Source organism: Hydra vulgaris, chromosome 07 (genome assembly GCF_038396675.1).
Source record: "Hydra vulgaris chromosome 07, alternate assembly HydraT2T_AEP".
NCBI lineage: Eukaryota > Metazoa > Cnidaria > Hydrozoa > Anthoathecata > Hydridae > Hydra > Hydra vulgaris.
Window position 1 is genome coordinate 15,830,956 of NC_088926.1, and position 20,673 is coordinate 15,851,628.

Genomic DNA, 20,673 nt, shown 5'->3' on the forward strand with positions numbered 1-20,673 from the left:
TTTCTAATCATAATTTGACCTCCTACATTATTAATAATAAAATGTCAAAACTATAAATAAATTAGAAAACATAAATAAAGTTGTTAAAATAAAATGCTTCTTATAGCCAAATGGTTATCCTCATCAGTGGCAAAAAAATAAACTACCCCTGTTTTTGTTTGTTTGTTATTTCTACTCTTGAAAATGTTTTTATGCATTTATTGTTTGCAAAAAGTGTGAAGAGTTTTTCTCAATTTGTTATTGTAGATAGGTATTGTTTTTATATGTTTTTGTTTAGTTTTGTAACTTATTTTTGGGAGTAAAACTGCTTGATTAAAGTTTTTTTTATTTTATTTTTAATATTATCTTTTAATATTAAAAGTGCTAAGTATTTAGTTTGATCTCTTGTAGATTTTTAATTGAGCTATAAATAGTTACATTATAAATAGTTACAACAAGATTTATAGCTTATTTTAAAAATGATCTTATAATTGTTTATTAAGTTATTTTATATTTTTAACACAAAAAGTTGCTTAAAAATGATTAAACTTTTTAAAATTAAATGAAAATAATCAATTAGGCTTTTCTTCTTTGCTTAATTTTTAAGTACATTAAAGTATTTAACTGTCATAGACTTGAATAACTTTTTCCACTTGTTACCTAATTTTAAGTACATTAAAGTATTTATTTTATTAAAGTAAATATTTAGTTATGAGTAAAGTTTTAAATTTTTTATTTTTATTTTAGCTAGGATACTTGCTAAATATCCCTCTAACAGATGAAATGAAACTCAGTCGCAATTATGATATTGATAAGAACTTAGAATTTAAGGTTTGCTTATCTTTATGACATTTTTTGCATTGTTCAAAATAGTGGATAGTATGTATTTAAAATTTATATTAACTTAATTTCAATAAGTTCTATCATATTTTATATAACTGGATAAATAACTGTAAAATAGGGATTGAAAAATTACTGACCTTTTTAATTACCGGTAGTTAGGCAAAAAAAATCGATTGCCGGGTAACTGATAAATTATCAGTAATTTTGCACATTTTTAAAACTTTTTTGAAATTAGCAATATTAATATAGAGTTCAAAAAATTTTTAAACTGAAAACATGTTTTAATATTTTTAGTTTACACTTAATATTACACATATATACTTAATATTACACTAGTACTAAAAATATATTAATAATAAATACAAATATAATAAAAGTTGTGTTTTTTTATTATTAATAAAAATAAAATTAGTTCATTTTAAAACGAAAATAAATCGCATTATTTTTTTAAAAATATGCTTGCAAAAAGCATAAATCATCTATACTTCTGTCACTTAATTACAATTTCGTTGCTTAATGAATTAATTTCGTTGTTTGCAAGAAGCAATATAATGTTATTAGTTTGTTTAACATAAATTTCAATGTTATATCAGCTGTGTAAAGATTAACATCTTCACAATGCAATGCTTCTTCAGCAACTTTTAAAGGCTGCAAGGCTAATATTAAGTTTGATAATAAGCTAATATCCTTTTCCTAAAATGTGATTATAGACTCTATATCATTAAGACTTTTTTGTACAGGATTACTAACTTTATAAAAACGCTTCAACATTCTTAGTAGGCTACTCCAACAGGCGTCCAAAAATAATGAAACTTCTTTACTCAATTCCTCATTGATATTTTTCTGCAGTATTTTATTTTATTTTGATGATACGTAAAATATTTTAATAATTTTAAAAATCTTTTCTATCAGCAGACCAATACTTGCATGCCTAATAATTGGATCAATGTTCGTTTTAGATAATAGCTCTAAACTGCCAACATTTTCTTCTTTCTTGTTTTTTGAAAAATATTCTTGTTCTAAATAAGTTGATTTTTCTTCTCCTAAAAAACAAAAATTATCTTTATCATAAAAAACTTTGATAAATGCCAATTGAATGATATGCACTAAACATAATTAATAATTAGCACTAATTAACTTTCCCACTTTCTTCATTACCAATGGTCCATATGTCATAAATGAAACCTCAGTGTCTAACAAAATGCCAAATGTTTTAAGTTTTTTTTCTAAAAAGCAATACATTTATCCATTTGCATTGATCCACGACCTCTAGCAAAACCAAGACATTCATATAACAATGGTTTTTTACAGAAGTCTACTCATCAATGTGATGCTAAACCTTTCAACTTGATTAGCTTGTGTTTTAAGTTTGACTAAGATGTTTTAGTGTATTTTATATTCACTCACAATTTTTCAAATTGTATTTGGAGGTTTTTGAATATTAGCATAACCCTTAGCACTTAACAGTATTCTCAAATCATAAAATGTACAAAATTTAATAAATGGTACACTATCTTTGGCTATTAATGGCGTGGTAACTGCACCAAACAAATTATCAGCTGTTTTCTGAAGTATTTTTATATTTTTGATAAACTACTCAAATTTGTAGATGTGTTTATGTTCATTGGTGTAGGCGTAATTTTATTTGGTTCATCTGGGTTATCTCTTTTTAAGAGGATATTGTGCTGTGTTCAAAGGTGTGCATGCATACCACTTGTACTGTCGCCAGAAGCCTGAATTGTTTTTGAACGTTTCTTGCATTGACCTGCACTTCCTTTTTGTACCCCTATAAAATAATTTTATGATGAATCTTTATTCATGCCTAAAAAGCATAAACAAATAAATACAAAAAAATGATAAAAATTATTTTTTACTTTCAGTTATAAAAAAACATTTGTGAATTTTTTGTGACTTTGGATTTTTTTATGATTGTGGTTTCTTATTAAAAGTTTCTCAGATTTGTCATAACGTTTTTTTTACAGAATTTACCGGTTATTATCGATTTAATTTTTTTAATTTAACAAAAAAATAAGTTTTTAATACCCTAACTTCCTTTTTAATTGCAATCCCTACTGCAAAGGTTTAAACATGAAAAACTCAATGTTTGAATAAATTTAAATGATTTTCAGGAGAAAAATCTAGAAAGTTAACATTAATAGTTATTTTGAGACAAAAATTTATGGTTAAAAAATTAAAACTAATAAAAAAACTCTTTTTTTGCTCATATTTTTATGATTTTATAGTTTGCTACAGATGAATCAGTTTATTACAAATCTTCGGGCACTGAAGGTTGTTATTTGTTTTAGTTATTTACTTTTAGCATTTAGTTAGCCTGAAAAATGTCAAAATTAGTATTCTTATAAATTAGTATATTTAACGGAAAATGTTTTGCAAGTTGTAATACCGCAGAAAAGTACAAAATTAGGGAGACTAAAATGAAAATATAAAACTTATTGGCTGAAATTAATGAAAGTTTATTTAGTTACTTATAATTTATATTTTTTATGTAACCAAAGTATTAGTATTTAATCTATTATTCTCATTTAGTGATTTTATTAATTTAGTATTTTATTTTAATGTATGGATCCAACTTAGTGTTTTCTCAACTTATTTGGCCTAACGCCCCTTTTCAGAAAAGTAATTACTCATTACCTTTTCTTTATGAGAACAAACAGAAAGATTTCTGTAGTTTTTATAAGAACAAGTAGAAAGATATCAAGAAGCTGCAAGATACATGTATCTATCTTTCTACAAAGTTTATTTACTAGAATATATTAATGAAATATGTTGAAAATAAGCTGCAAGATACATGTATCTATTTTTCCACAAAGTTTATTTACTTGAGTATATTAATGGAATATGTTGAAAATAAGCTGCAAGATACATGTATCTATTTTTCTACAAAGTTTTATTTACTGGAGTATATTAAGGGAATATGTTGAAAATAGGATAATTTTTAAAGTTACTGAAGATTTTGTGATGATCTGCTACTATTATGTTTTTGTTCTATTATCCAAATATAGGATGGTCAGATTTACTGCAAATACAGGCCTGGTCAGATTTACTACTTTAATCTCTAAACACATTTGAATCTCTTTATACTTTCAGTCATGTAAACAGAATCTGTACTTCATTCATTGTTGTTGCAGTAGTAAATTGGAAAGTCTATAACAATCACTCAATGATTACTGAGTGATTTTTAATTAATAAGATTACTAGATCTAGGGCTAGTAAGTTTAAATAGTTTTTTGCGCATTCATAATTCGTAACTAATAAAGATTGGACTTCAGTTATTACATTTAAAATTAAAAGTTGCTATAAAGATAAGAATTTTTCCAAATTTTGGCTCCATTAAAGTGTTTTCAATTTTGGCTACTTTAAAGTACCACTAAAAAAATAGCCCAATTTTTAAAAACCTTTTTTGTTTTCATAATTATAATTTTTGGTGGTATTATGACTTGAAAATATTTTCTCCTACAGTATTTTTGTATATTTATATAGAAGTATATTTGTTAATTATAAAAGTTGCAAAGAATATATTTGTTGATTGTTAAAGCTATGCTGCAAAGAGTATATTTGTTGATTGTAAAAGTTATGTTGCATATTTATTGATTGTTAAAGATATGTTGCAAGGAGTTAATGTTTTAATTGTGAAAGATATGTTGCAACGAGTATATTTGTTGATTATTATGTTGCATAGAGTATTTTCAATAGTCTTTTATTTATTTGTTTTTGATATCATTTTCTACTGGATGACTTACTCATTTATTTCTATTTAATTTCAACTTGTGTTATTTATATAGAACTAGATTTAAAAGTTGGAGATATTCAATGTGAAATAAGAGGTACATTACATCATTTGATTTATAATTAACATAATTGAAAGTTATTTTGAATTTAATTCATATTTTAACTAGCTGGTAAGTCTGCTGCACACTGACCAATTTTATACTTATTCTTTATATGGTTTCTTTACTTCAATGTTTTTTGTAAATGGTGAAAAAGTTATTCATTTAAAAATAATTTAAAGACTTAGGTTACAAAACATATTAAGATAATCTAAGAAATAGTAAAAAGCCTTATTTGCTGGGGTAAAAAATTATTTTATTATTTGCTGGAGTAAAAAACTATTTTATTATAGGCTTTACTTAAAGGAAAATTTTAAAGTTGAACTTTACATATTTTTGGAAAATTTTTCAGTTGAAGCAACTTAACAACTAAAGTTTTATACTTAAAAACTTCTTATAATAAACGTGAGAAGGTAGACATTATTTTTTGCTCTTTTCCGCGCACTTAATGCTTATTAGAAACCTCCTCTTGTTTATTTATTTACATCTTCCTACTTTAGAAAAGAAAATTGTCTCTTTAATGTGATAGATGCACAGATTTACCTAATTGATTGCATAAACATGTTATATAAAATTTTTTTACCTAATTGACTGCATAAACATGTTAGATAAAATTTTTTTTTTTGAGTTTTCTGAAAAAACCATAAAAAAGTTAACCTATAAATAAATTTCATATACAGATTATATGATTAGGTCAAACTATCATAAAGTATAATAAACTTTAAGAATAAATCTTAAATTATATTTAATTTTCTATATTTAATTTAATAATAAAAATAATATTCAATTTTAAAATTAAAACTGATTAGGCAGATATATATACAGATTAATAAAGATGTCTAAGAACCCTACCACAAGGTTTAAATCATAAAGGGGCATTATATTAAGCAATATGCAATTAAACTCTGTTTAAAAAGCTGATAGGACCTGTAATACAGGTCAATATTGATAGTGGTCTCAAAATGATTGTAAATACTTTAGAAAGGTTTATATAATAATGTACAAAAACCTAAACACTTATTGCAAGTACAACATTTAAGTTGTTTTATTAATGGACAAGATTTTGCAAATTCCATAAAACTAGAATAACACAATCATTTTAAGAGTGCATTTGATTATTTTCTAAAGCAGCGTTTAGAGCAGTCAGTATTAAAAAGTAGAGCAGTGTTAAAAACAGTGAAAATCTGAAAGACAATAAAATACAAATTAGCGAAAACATAATAATTAAAAGTACAAAAAAGTAAAAGATAAAGTTATGCTTAACTGCAAAAAAGATTTTTTTTTAAACTATTGGCTAACGACCAACAGTAAATTTCAAATCATTAAAATTTGCTAAGTTTAAAATTTACCATATTTTATCTGTAGGCAAAGTAAAATAATGATAGTTGGTAGAACACTGTGCTGCACCGTTAAATTCAGATAAGAAAAAAGTGCTCTCTAATTTAGAGAAAATGGTTTATTCCATTAGTTACATGAGACATAGGACACGTTGGAACTGTGATTATTAACTACATTAATTGTTCTCATATGTATGGAATAAAAAAATGTCCCAGGTGTTCATCAACATTAAGTGGCCGTGATAGGCGAAAGTTATTAAGACAAGCCTCAAGTTCTTCATTAATTGCATGTCAGAAGCAGGTGTGATCGCTAATTTATGTACAATTTAGTCAGTTATTCATAATGCTTTTCACTTTCCCACAAAAACCTTCAGCAAAAATCACCATTGACAATAAAACACAAAAACAATCAAATAACTTTAGCAAAGAACCATGGAAACATGGAAAGAAAAGTAGCAACAAGTAATTTCTGACGAAAAATGAGTTTGCCTAGATGGGCTGGATAATTAGAATAGTTAGGCTGGATAGATCATTATTTTCACAATTTGTGTATAGAAACATTAGCACAGCAACAACATTAAATAGGTGGTGGTGGTATAATGATTTAGTATGCAGTAGAGTATCACAGTAAATCAGAAGTTCATTTTGTTGACAGAAAAATAAAGGCTAAAGAATTTATTTTATTTGAAAATTTTTACAATGTGAAGCATCTGTCATTAGTGGTGAGAATTTTGTTTTTCACCAAGATAATGCTAGCATTCATAAAACTAAGATAGTAATGGATTATTTCAACAACAGTGAAATCCAGCTAGATCCCCAGACCTGGATATTATTGAAAATGCTTGGGGACAGCTTTCACATATAATGTTTGAAGGTGGTTCTTTATCTATTTGCTTCTTTATCTATTCTAAGATTCTTTATCTTTTAGAATTAAAAAGTTAGTAAAAGTACTCACTATCAATTTATAATATTATATAAATTGTCTTTTTTTTATTAAAGACAATTTATATAAATTTTTTCCACAAATGTCTCATAATTTTGTCTCACTGAAAAAATTTTTTTTTTTTTATAAAAAGTGAATTGCATTTGAAACAAATTTTTTAAATTTTGTTTAGTGTTAAACCCTTTGCTTTTATTTACTATAAAAATTAGTTCTTAAATATAAATGTTCAGTAAAGTTTTATAAATTTTATCAAAACATTAAGATAAATACAAACTATTAAGCCAAAAGTAAAAATAAATTTTGAATTAATTAACAACTATGACTTGTAATTAGCTGTGGCACTAAAAAATAAAAAAACAGTTTTTGAAAGTATAATAAAATTAATAAAATCTTAACCTGTAATCCTTTAAATATTACCACCAGACTAGAACACGGTACTAAATAATTAGACTGATATAAAAATTAATCGAACATCTACCATAAAATTATACAAAAATAATAAAACCAATAAAAAACTATTTATATTTAAAAAGTCATCATCAGCCTTTTTAAATTTCAAAAGCTTGTTAAGATATAATTAAACAATAAAGGTTTAGCAGGAAATACATATTTGAAAATTTAACCGCGTGCACATTGACAATGCTTTGCGCATATTTTTAGGTTTAAGCATCTATATTGGCTAATCAAATATTATTCAGAGTATAATAGTATTTTCATGATTTTCTTAATTCTGTCATTGCTGCACATTTGGTTTAGAATGTTTTTTAAAGGTAAAACATCTGTAAACCCCCGAGTTGGGCTGTTACCTTGATATAAAGTAATTAATTTTTTGGTTTTTTTTCAATGCAATTTTAATAAAATGTTTTATTTTAAATATTAAACTATAAGTTTCAAGCATGTTTTCATTAAAAAAATAGTTATACAGTAAAGTAATCAAGGTTGAAAATTATTTGAAATTATTTAACAATAAATTTTCAGACCATGAGACAACAATCATGCATCGTCTGCAAGATGTTATCCTTGAACACACTGGCACACTTATTAATGTTGTTGAAGTCTCTGCTGAACTAGATTGGTATAATTCAAAATTTTATACATATTAGAGTGATAACATATTCAAGTTTCAAATTTTTTTAACATTAAAAGATAAAACTTTTTTTATTGACTTTGAAATTATATAAAATTAGATGATTAGTTTTAAAAATGTCCCTAATAAACCGCTTTTATAAAAAGTTAATTTGTTTTTACTTTTAATGTATTTTTCAATTTAGTGTTTTTCAGTTTGTTGTCAGAAATCAATAAAATAAAAGAACCACTAGACAAGCTAATGAATCTCAAATGCATTAGTTGTTTTAAGGGGGTTCACTGACCTCTTTAGAGAAATCTGTTTTTGGAAGATGCAAGGTTATTGGATGTGAATTAATTTTGTTATGGACCAAACTGTTTTTGCTAGCCATAAAAGAAAAATCAATTTCAAGAAAAGTTAAAAAATTGGGGAATAAATACCACAGAGAGCAGGAGACACAGTTAATACATATCAGCAATTATAATGAAATACAGGGTGCACCATTATAACCTAGGCAATGTTTTTTGCATGGCATGTTTTTTAATTGCCCAATTTCATCTTTTTTCGGATAAAAATTATTTAGATGCCATTTGATAATGTTGTCTCAAAACTGAAAAACAGATACAGCTTATAAAACTGTATTACAAAAAAGAGCTGTCTGTGACATGTAATTCGTGAATGGTGAAAATTAAAAGGTAGACACTCTGCCTTGAATAGAAACACATGTTTGACTGTTGTTTAAAAGTTTGAATCTAGTGGTTCAGTACTCTATTTAAAGAGACTATTTTGTCTACATCCAGTTTGGTCATCAGCAAATGTTGCCAGAGTGTAGGAAAGTGTTGAACAAAGCTCAACATTTTGAAAAGTCATTTAGTTATCAGTTACTGCAACTTATCTGTAATTTTAATGAGAGGAATAACAAGACCTTGGTATACAACTATAAAAGATTCAGTTAAATTAAGAACTTCTTGAAACAAACCATCACAAGTGTCAAATATTCATTGATTGGATTCTTGAGCAACTGGAAGTTGATCCCAATTTTTCTTCAAACATCATTTTCAGTTATGATGCTTACAACCCACAAAAAAAAAGGTACACTTTATCCAAAATGAGTGATTTTCTAGTGTGCTTTATTAGCCAAAGATATAATTAGTCCATATTTTGTTGAAAATGATGCCAGATTAACAGTTACAGTGAATGGCGATTGCCATCGAAATATCCTGGAAAACTTTTTATGGACTATTGTAGACGATATCGACCTTAAAATGATATGGTCCAAGACTAAGTTTTGATTATTATTGTGATTTAAACTCATTTAGGGTTTTGTAAAGCAAAATGTTTGCAAATTTTGTCAAAAGTAAAAAAATGTTTAAAAAAGCCCAAGGTGGTCATTTTGCCTGGTATCATTTTTAAAATGTATTGACATGTTAAACTTTAAAACAAAAAACAATAAATGCAAATAAACTCTATTTATTTTTCTTATTTATAATAATTTCTAATAATAACTTTCTTAATAATTTATTTAAAAAAACAAAACATTGCCTAGGTTCTAATGGTGCATGCTTTGTTATTTGATATTACAAATGAAAAAGTTTTATAACTAAATACAGAGTGCAGAAAAAGTTTCCTTACAAAAGTATAATTTAAATTACCTGTATGGTGTTTTCTTTCAATATATATAGTGTGTTTTTAGTATTCTTTTGTATTCCTTTGTATTCTTTTAGTATTATTTTGTTTTAAATTAAAGTGTAATTTGTTTCTCATCTTGTACAGGAACTTTTGCTGTTTTGCTGTTTATATTTTTGTACAGGAACTTTTTCCGCACCCTGTACTTAAGAAAAAAAGTTTTACATTATACAAGTTGAAAGTAATGAAAAAGTAGGTAAATGTACCAAAGATAAAGAAATTGTTGTCAAAATATCAAGCATCAAATAGAAATCTCTGACTATACTGAAAAGATATAAAACTAATATATATGTATATGTCTGAAAAGACATATACATATATATTAGTTTCTTTATATATGTATATAAAGAAACTAATATATATGTATATAAGGAAATCAAAAAGTTATTTGAAAATTATACCAAGACTTAAACTAAAATAATTCTCAAGTTTTTTTAACTTAAAAATATTTAAAAGCTATCAATAAAGTGTTGAAACTTTAAGTATTTTAGAACAGCAGTTTTACAAGTCTCAATTGTTGAATAAAAAAGTTTAATTAACAGAGAAATTTTCCTAAAAGAGATTTCTTTGACTTTGAATAAATGAAACCTTCTTTCAGTTATAGATAATTTACATAAGATACATGTAACTGAATGTAAAAAAAAAGAAAGAAGAAAAGAGTATGTATTACCTTTTAACTAATGCTGTAAAAGCCCTAAGCATTCTTTACAGATTTTTTCCAAATAATCTTATTGGTTGTTTAGCTTAATAATGCTAATTATTTTGTTATTAGTTGCACAAAATATATCTGTTATTAGTTGCACAAAAATGCCTCTGTAAAAAAGTTATGTTTCTTTTTGTTATATCATTTTTATTTAAGATCAATATTGACTTCATTAGAAAAATGATTAAAATTTCTTTTAGTATACTTGCGTTGACTTCTGCAGCTAAAGAATTTAACTTTGTATGCCCAGAAATTGTTAATGATGTGGAAAATGTGACTGACATAAAAGGAGGGAGGTAGGGGAGCCTAATTTTTACTATATTATATATATATATGTTTTGTATATTTTTTGTGTGTGTGTGTTCATGCGTTTTTGTGTATGTGTGTGTATACCATTGCTTGGTTGTCATTAATTTCTATCATAAAATGTGAAAATTAGGTTTTTTTGTTAAAAAAGTTAACATTGAAGGCCAAAAAACTTTTTTTTTTAATTGATAGATTGCTTGCCCAAATCAAAACCCTCAATAAATGTAGTTACGCTTCTTGCATGTTTAACCTGCATAGGTCACTTGATGTATGTACACTTCTGCCTATTTAATCAGTTGACTAATACAATTAGTCTAAAAAATTTTAATCAAAAAAACCAAATAATTGTATAATAAATTATTTATAATTGTATATTTTATAGCATTAGAATATGCATTCTAGTGCTATAAATAAATAAAAATTATAAATAAATAATATCTTTCTAACCCGATTTCTTCTGACTTTTATAATAGTTTACTTTGTCCTTCTTAAAACTCACTTACTCTTGGTCTGTCAATGCCAGTTATGATACTCTTAAGAGAGCTGAGCGTGTCTTTGCAGGCCTTGGTATGTGGTCTCTATATGGCAATTAGTTGGAAGAAGGTAAACCTCAATACCTACCTATTTAGTCAGTTAATGTACACTCCGCTGCACTAATTCCTAAATAAATTAGTTGATAAAACAAAAATGAAAAAACAATTAAAAAAACAAATAAAGTTAAATAGCAAAACAAAAAAATAAAAAAAAAATAAAAACATTCTGATTTAAAAAAAAAAAACAATATTTCTAGCCTATTAAGTTGTGTTTTTAAGGTTTTTTAAAAATTTACATATATATATATATATACATATATATATATATATATATATATATATATATATATATATATATATATATATATATATATATATATATATATATATATATATATATATATATATATATATATATATATATATATATATATATACATATATATATATATACATATATATATATATAATATATATATATATACATATATATATATATATATATATATATATATATATATATATATATATATATATATATATATATATATATATATATATATATATATATATATATATATATATGTATATATATATATATGTAAATTTTTAAAAAAGTATATATATATATATATATATATATATATATATATATATATATATATATATATATATATATATATATATATATATATATATATATATATATATATATATATATATATATATATACAGGTAGAGTTCCCTTAAAAACAACGCAAATTTTCAAAATGGGGTACATCCGTTACAGGTCAACTATTTGAAATTTTTTATTTTTATTTGAAAATACCTAATAATGGGTTTTTCTTTCCTGGAAGTCATTATTCTTGGTTTTCCATATTTGGTGAGAATTAGCACTGTGAATTTTCTGATTTTTTCAAAGATTCCCCTTAAAAACTATAAGGAACATAATTGTATTTATATTGATGAAAAATTTCTAAAAGTTATAATTTTTTTTTGTTATGTCATAAATCAGTGTAGTATGATATACAAAGAGGCTGGCTAACTTAGTGCAACAAAAAGTAGCATTTTAGCTAGTAAAGTCCCTTAAAAACTACATGATTTCCCCCTTAAATACTAAATTGCGTTAGGTAAAATATTCCTTCACGGGCTCACTTAGAATAGCCGGGAATGGAGAGAATGTTTATACTGATCTTCTTTAACCATAAAATGTTAAAATGGTTATAACTGGTACCTTTCTGTTTATTTTGTACTCATAATCATTATTTAAGTATGCATCTTCTTTATTTTTAGTATTTAAATTAAATAATAGTATGGGAAAACCGCAGTTTAATTTTAAAATTTCTGCTTGTAGAAAAAGAAGTAGAGTAAAAACATAGTAATAAACTCGAGCTGAAGCAACAGTTTACAGAAAGGACATAAAAGCTAAAGAAAATCAAATATCCAAGTAGACAGTAGATTGGTGCTGAGAAAATAAAAAACGAGAACAGGCAGCATTAAAAATAGGTAAGTTTCCTTTAATTGAAGATCGTGGTACAATAATCAGAAGGTTAAATGGAAAAGTCAAGGATGTAAAAAGGGAACATTTGAGAGTGTTACATCCAGATGATGAGAAGTAAATAGTTTGTTTTATCAGAAACAAAAACAGAGCCCACCAGGGACTCTCTAAGAAAGAAGTTTCTGAAATTATTTTGGATGTGCTGAAAATCAGAGATCATTTGAACAAAAATGGAAAAGGTGGAAGAAAGTTTTTAAAACTATCACCAAGTGGAAAAATGGCACTACAAAATAGAAAGTAAGGAAGTTAATCCTTTACATTGATTTTCTCTACATCCCAACAGGTAGAAGGGTACAGTAGATATTAAATAGATGTAAAATACTGAGCATTTTTTTCCAATTATTTAGACTTGGGAAATCATTTTGGAGAAGATGGCATGCTGAACATGATGATATTGTCATTAAGAGGCAAGGCCGAGTTAAAATGAACAGAGCCCTAAATTGTACTAGGGAGATGGCTACAGCTCATCTAGGTAAAAATTTTGGTATCACATTTTTTTTAGTTTATCCTGAATATAAAAAGATTTATTGTTAATTTCATTCTTAAGTGTTTTCATTCTATAACTTGGTTTTTATACTTGAATAAGTTTATATGTTTTGTACGTTGATAACTTTTGTAACTTGATTTTATTATTAATTTTATAACTTTTTTTAACCTAGATGCCTTGGCTGACGAACTGATTGCTTGTAGAATAATGAAGAACTATAAAAAAATAAAAAAAGGTGTATGGGTCGGTGATATTGCAACAGAAAGAGTTTTCAATCATGATGAAACACCACAGTTTATCAACTACGGTGTAGATGGTACAACCGCTGGGTTAGTTTATGCTGGCAAAGGAGAGACATGTAAAAAAATGATTCGCGAAAACAGAGAGAGCATAACTATAAACCCATTTGTTTCAATATCAGGTGAGTCAATTTTAACAACTAAAATTGTTGCTTTTATAGTTTTATATTTTTTAAAAGTGAAATATGATATTTATATTTTTAGGAGAGGTTTCACTGTGTCAAGTAATATTTGCTGGCAATGACATAACGAGCCAGATGGCACCACAAAATGCTGTCAGTAACATCAAAAACTTGATAATCTCAACGACAGAAAGTGGTTCGCAAGACAAGTGTTCATTATTGGCTGCATATAACAGGCTCGACAAACATCTCACCGAGCAAGGTATAGAGCGCCCAGTTGTGCTTCTATCAGATGGTCATTCATCACGATTTGACTTTAAAGTTCTTAATTTTTTGCGTGAAAAACAAATTAATTTATTTGTGTCTCCGCCTGATACTACTGGAGTCATACAGCTGCTTGACCAAGCACCTAATCAACAGCTCCATCGCTATTATAATAACACGCGAGATGAACTCTATTCCTCTTTCCAGACAATAAACCGAGAAAGATTCATGAATATCCTAGAAACAATGTGGAACAATTGGGCATCTGCTGCCAATATCGTATCAGCTGCTAAGAGAGTTGGTATAAGTAAGAATGGTCTTAATGTTGATGATATGCAACAGGATAAGTTTGAACAAGCAGCTCTCCTTATTGATAAAACTGATGATGTTTCTCTAATATCTGCTACTCCTAAGAAAACAAGAAGTGTGACATCAAAAGATGGACCCTTAGCAACAACTCCAAGATCTCAGTCAAAAGTAGCACAAACGAAAGGACGGTATGGTTCAGCCGAATATTGGAAATCAATGTATGAAATGTCCCAATCATTTATTGAGGAATCATATGAAAAAAGCCTTAATTTAGCAGAAGTGCCTGGTTTACTTTCTGTAAACCGGGTTAAACCCAAGGAGGTTAATCAAACAAAAACAACAAGGGTCACTAATGTGCACGGATCTATGCAGGCTCAAGATGTGCTTTCAAAAGTGGCTTCTCTCGAAGGAGAAAAACAGAAGAAAATTTGTGATTCAGAGGAGAAAGAGAAACATAAGCTCCAAGAAAAAGAACTGTTTTATTGTTGCAAACTGCAATGCTCTTGTGTAAAAGAATGTCTTGCAAAATCTTTAAAGGAGTGTTCGCAATGTCATTCTATTCTTAAATCTGTATGTAGTAAAATGGCTTGTCGCATTGATAACAAGAAACCGGCAATGATTCTTCCTGCATCTGCATCATCATCATCCAAATCGTAAATAAAAACACAATATTTTTGTTCTGAGTCAAACATTTCAAATTTTAATGACTCATTTATGTTTTTTAGATAAAATGTTTGTTTATTGCATGTCTCTTTTTCAGAACTATTTTATGCTATTCCAAATATACATTGTTATTGTGTTAAGTAGTATATATATATGATTTTTTATGGTCATTTTATGTTATTCAAAGAGTATACTATTATTGAATTAAATATATACATTTTCTTATTTTTTTTCTTACTTCTGTTTATTCAACATATACATTGTAATTGTATTAAAAGCTAGATTTCCTATTTTACAGCTAGTGACCCCTTGAAAACTACATCCATAGCACTGCGAATAAAATGCAAAATAAACATTTTTAGGTGTTTGTAAATTAGTTTATATTATATTGGTGGATTAGAACAAGTCTAACATTATAGAAATAAGAGAATTGCAAGCTTAAAATTAAAATTTTATACAGTAAGGGGTCATTATGCATAAATTCAACCATTTTAAAAACATACTATTTGATTTGTATTCACTTTTTGGGGATTTTAAAATAGTAAAAGAGATAAATTTTTAATAAAGCTGTTATCTAGGATGTTTATAGGCACTGGTTTAATCATTGTTTAATAATTTCATTGAAATTAGTGGAACCCAGAGCTGAAAGTTTATACGTGTAGTGTTTAAGGGGGTATGTGTTTTTAAGGGAACTCTACCTGTATATATACATATATATATATATATATATATATATATATATATATATATATATATATATATATATATATATATACATATATATATATATATATATATATATATGTATATATATGTATGTATATATATATATATGTATGTATATACATATATACATATATACATATATGTATATATATATGTATGTGTGTATATATATGTATATATATATGTATATATGTATATATATATGTATGTATATATATATATGTATATATATATATATATATATATATATATATGTATGTATGTATGTATGTATGTATGTATATATATGTATATATATATAAACAATTTTTTGTGAAGATTTTTCCAATATAATTCAATAATTTCAAATATAATTTTCAACACAATTGGTTTAAGTTATTTCACAAATGAAGAGATACTGTTACATTGTAATCATTGTTATCAATAACTTTTTTAGTAATAATATCTCTCTCTCTCTCTATATATATACATATATATATATATATATATATATACATATATATATATATATATATATATATATATATATATATATATATATATATATATATATATATATATATGTATATATATATGTATATATATATATATATGTATATATATATATGTATATGTATATATATATATATATATATATATATATATATATATATATATATATATATATATATATATATATATATATATATATATATATATATATATATATATATATATATATATATATATATATACAGTGGCGAGCAAAATAATAGGTGTGAATAATAAATTTTACTTAAATTGACATTTTACAGTATATTTTATAAAGTGATATCTAGGAACTGATTGCTACACAAACTATGCTTATTTTATTATAACAGAGAGCAGTATATTTCCAATTTCTTACAAATTTATGAGGGGAATACCCTATTTATATATTTAACCTACAAATTTGGTGGAGCAAAATAGTAGCTGTGTGTTTATTTTAACCTGTTTGCTGTAGGATTAAAAACATTTTATTATTTTTATTTGTTGTTGATATAAAGGTAAGGTCAATATTTATGCAACTTATATAAAATAATAACATATCATATTTGTATTGAATTAGAATTAGATATAAAATGGGACGAGGAAAACATTGCGCAGCGATAGAAAGAAAACTTATTAGAAATTTAAGAAAACAAAGAAAAACTTACAAGGAATTTCAGTTACGATGGGATGTTCTCAAAATAAAGTTACAAATGCCTTAAAACCAGAAAAATCACGTGAGAATAGAGGAAGACCACGCAAAACATGTCAGCGTACAGATGATCACATTACAATTATTTCAAAAAAAGACCCATTCAAGCCAGCAACAAAAATTTTAAATGAAATTAATGAAAATATTTGTGTTTGGACAGTTAGAAGAAGGCTTTTAGAAAGTAAGTTGCCAGCTCGAACTCCGAGAAAAGTACCATTACTTGGTAGAAAGAACATTATGAAAAGAAAATTTTTTGCAAAAAATCATATTGCTTGGCGGGGACCAGATATGACCAAAAAATGGCGTAATATTTTGTGGAGTGATGAAACTAAGATTAATTTATTTAATTCTGATGGAAAACAGTATGTAAGAAGACCATCAAAGCAAGAACTTTCACTTCGCTTCACTGCGAAAACAGTGAAACACGGCGGGGGAAATATAATGGTGTGGGGTTGCTTTTCCTGGTACAGTGTGGGGCCACTTTTTTGGATCAAAGATATTATGACCCAATATACATACGTAGACATACTAAATAATGTCATGTTGCCATTTGCCGATAATTTGGCATTTCCAACAGGACTGCGACCCAAAACATACATCCAAAGCTGCTAAAGAGTGGTTTACGACCAATAATGTAAAAGTTTTAGAATGGTCACCTCAGTCACCGGATCTAAATCCTATTGAAAATTTATGGAGGCATTTAAAACTTAAAATTTTTGGACAAAATCCATAAAATAGAAATGAACTGTGGATGATGCTCCAGGAGGCTTGGTACAGCATTCCTGCAGAAGTTTGCAGAAAACTAGTGGATTCAATGCCGTCGAGATGCACGGAAGTATTAAAAAATAAAGGGTACGCAACAAAATATTAATAATTTGCAACCCTATTGACTTCCATCTTCATTTTTTATTTTACACCTATTATTTTGCTCGGAGTGGAATTTATTTTTTTTAAATTAAAATACATTATATATATTTAATAACTTAATTTTTATTAATTTCTGTTTATTTATGTAATAAAATAAAAGTTCTAATAAAAATTCAAATTTTTATTTTATTTGTTTCAAAGATATTCTCGTATTTGATAATTTTTTGGTTCGCACCTATTATTTTGCTCGCCACTGTATATATATATATATATATATATATATATATATATATATATATATATATATATATATATATATATATATATATATATATATATATATATATTATATATATATATATATATATATATATATATATATATATATATATATATATATATCATCTCCATCTTTTAAAATATAGATTTTAAAATTTTTTGCAGACATCCACTTCAAGAGATGTGTGTCAATCAATTTGTTGTGAATGATACAAAGATAAGTCAGTCTGAAGGAAAAATGATAATTTTAACTGGGCCTAATGCTTCTGGAAAAAGTGTTTATATGAAACAGGTTCTAATTTATTTAAAGCTTTAAATGTATATTAGTAATTTTCAATGATATATATGAGTAGTATTATAAGGATATTGTTTTTTGTTTATAAAGTTGTCTGCAATATTTTTCTTAGGTTGGTATCATTGTTTACTTGGTACATATTGGAAGTTTTGTTCCTGCTGATTCAGCAGTGATAAGCATTAAGGATGGTATTTACACAAGAATTCATTCACAAGAAAGTGTTTCTATTCCATTATCAACTTTTATGATTGACCTCAATCAAGTAAGGAACTATTTAAACATAAGTTTGCGATATATAATATATATATATATATATATATATATATATATATATATATATATATATATATATAAATATATATATAAATATATATATATAAATATATATATATATATGTATATAAATATATATATATATATAAATATATATATATATATAAATATATATATATATATAAATATATATATATATATATATATAATATATATATATATATATATATATATATATATATATATATATATATATATATATATATATATATATATATATATATATATATATAGATTTCTGTTGCGGTTAATCGTGCTACACAGAAGTCTCTAGTTATAATTGATGAATTTGGAAAGGGAACTGCATCGGTAAAAGTTACTTAAACATTTTATCTATGTAAAAGTTTTTAATATATACATGTTCTATAATAACTTATGGCAATTGTTAAAATAAAGTCTTTTGAAAAAAAAAAAGATCTAATGATGGCATTTGGACAAATATAGTGTTGGCCAAATTAATTGAAATCAGTCACAAATAAGCAAGTTTTTGATAAATAATTTTTATTCACTCTTAAAATTACATAAAATTGCATTCAAAAGCATTTAATAATCTCTTCTATCAACTGTTGCTTGTTTGTAATCTTTTTCTTCCTCATGTCAGATTTAAGACACATATTCTCAAGAGGGTTTATGTCAGGGCTACTGCCCAGACATGGTAAAACGTCAATACCCTCAGAAGTCAGATACTGGGTAACTCTACACCCCTTATGGCAAGGTGCTCCATTATTTGCAAAAATTCTTCAATGTTCTACAATCCTTTCTTTGCAGCCCACTCTTTCAACTGTGGAACAAGATGCTTCTCCAACAGAGTCTTGTACTGGTCCTGCCTCATTGTACCCTTTAAAGCATACAACTTAGCCATTCCAATATGCTCATTGCACTCTATATCATTGGGTGCTTAACATACTGAACAATACTGTCTTCTTTTATTCCTTCCTCCCTCCCTCTTCCCCATTCAACTTGTCATCTTACATACTGCATTTGCTGCTTAGAGCATTGAATAATACTCTCATGACTGAAAAACAACTCTTTCCAATCTTCATTAGTCTAAGAGAAAAAGTGGTTTGCCCAGTTGAGATCTTTAGTTTTCATGTGACATGCTTTAAACCTCATGTTAAGCAATCTTCTTCTTAGTGTTCTGTCACTCATAGAAACACTATGCTTCTCCATAATACCCTGCAGCAGTTTACAAGTAGCTTTTCTGTTCTTTTTACTCTCTCAAACCAGAAACATTGTCTCCACTGCTTGTTATTCTTTTGCAACCACATTTTGACAAATTTGTCAAAATGTGGTTGCAAAAAAATAACAAGTTCAATCCCAAACTCAGCTCCTTTTGTACTTTATTAACACCAACTTTACTAGTGATATTCTTCCTCCGAAGTCTTTATTTTAGAAGAATTTGAACTAGTAAACGACTGGGGCTATGGCTGGGGCTAGGTTTGATAACACATAGCTGCGACCGGGGCCAGGTTTATGACCAGGGCTGCATAAATATTGATAGATCCTATAAAAATGTTATTTTTAATTAAACTTTTATAGGATCTATCAATTTTAATGCAGCCCCGGCCGGGTTTATGACCAAGGCTGCATTAATAATAATAGATCCTATATTGTTTATTCAATGTATTGTTTTTAATTATAACTCATATCATAAATTTTAATTTAAAATAAAATTTTTATAGGATCTATCAATATTTATGCAGCCCTGGTCATAAACCTGGCCCCGGTCGCGGCTACGTGTTACCAAACCTAGCCCCGGTCATTTACTAATTTCAACTTAAGCCGGCTTTCTTGGAGTAAGATCCTATTTACCCTTATGACTTAATAAAAACTATCAAAATCACGCATGTGTTTTGATTTATCAATAAACTTTAATTGTTTTTAGTTATGACATCATAGTAACAAACCAGATCAAAGATTATTTAGCATGCTTTTTGCAGTTTATTTTCAATTATTGATATATGTGCAAAAATACAGTGATTGTATGTGATTCAATTGTGACCAACAC

The 20,673-nt window shown here is 26.2% G+C and overlaps 1 protein-coding gene across 2 annotated transcripts in view; it reads left to right on the forward strand.

Moving 5' to 3' along the window:
* The window catches only part of LOC101241202 (mutS protein homolog 5), a 69,652-nt gene that overhangs the window by 37,764 nt on the left and 11,215 nt on the right, over window positions 1–20,673 (forward strand). For both annotated transcript variants that reach the window (XM_065801192.1, XM_065801193.1), the window contains 8 exons: window positions 727–810; window positions 3,066–3,111; window positions 4,626–4,667; window positions 7,929–8,025; window positions 10,606–10,701; window positions 18,203–18,329; window positions 18,445–18,594; window positions 18,900–18,974. In XM_065801192.1, coding sequence (XP_065657264.1) covers window positions 727–810; window positions 3,066–3,111; window positions 4,626–4,667; window positions 7,929–8,025; window positions 10,606–10,701; window positions 18,203–18,329; window positions 18,445–18,594; window positions 18,900–18,974 — 717 coding nt within the window. The remainder of the gene's footprint in view (window positions 1–726; window positions 811–3,065; window positions 3,112–4,625; window positions 4,668–7,928; window positions 8,026–10,605; window positions 10,702–18,202; window positions 18,330–18,444; window positions 18,595–18,899; window positions 18,975–20,673) is intronic.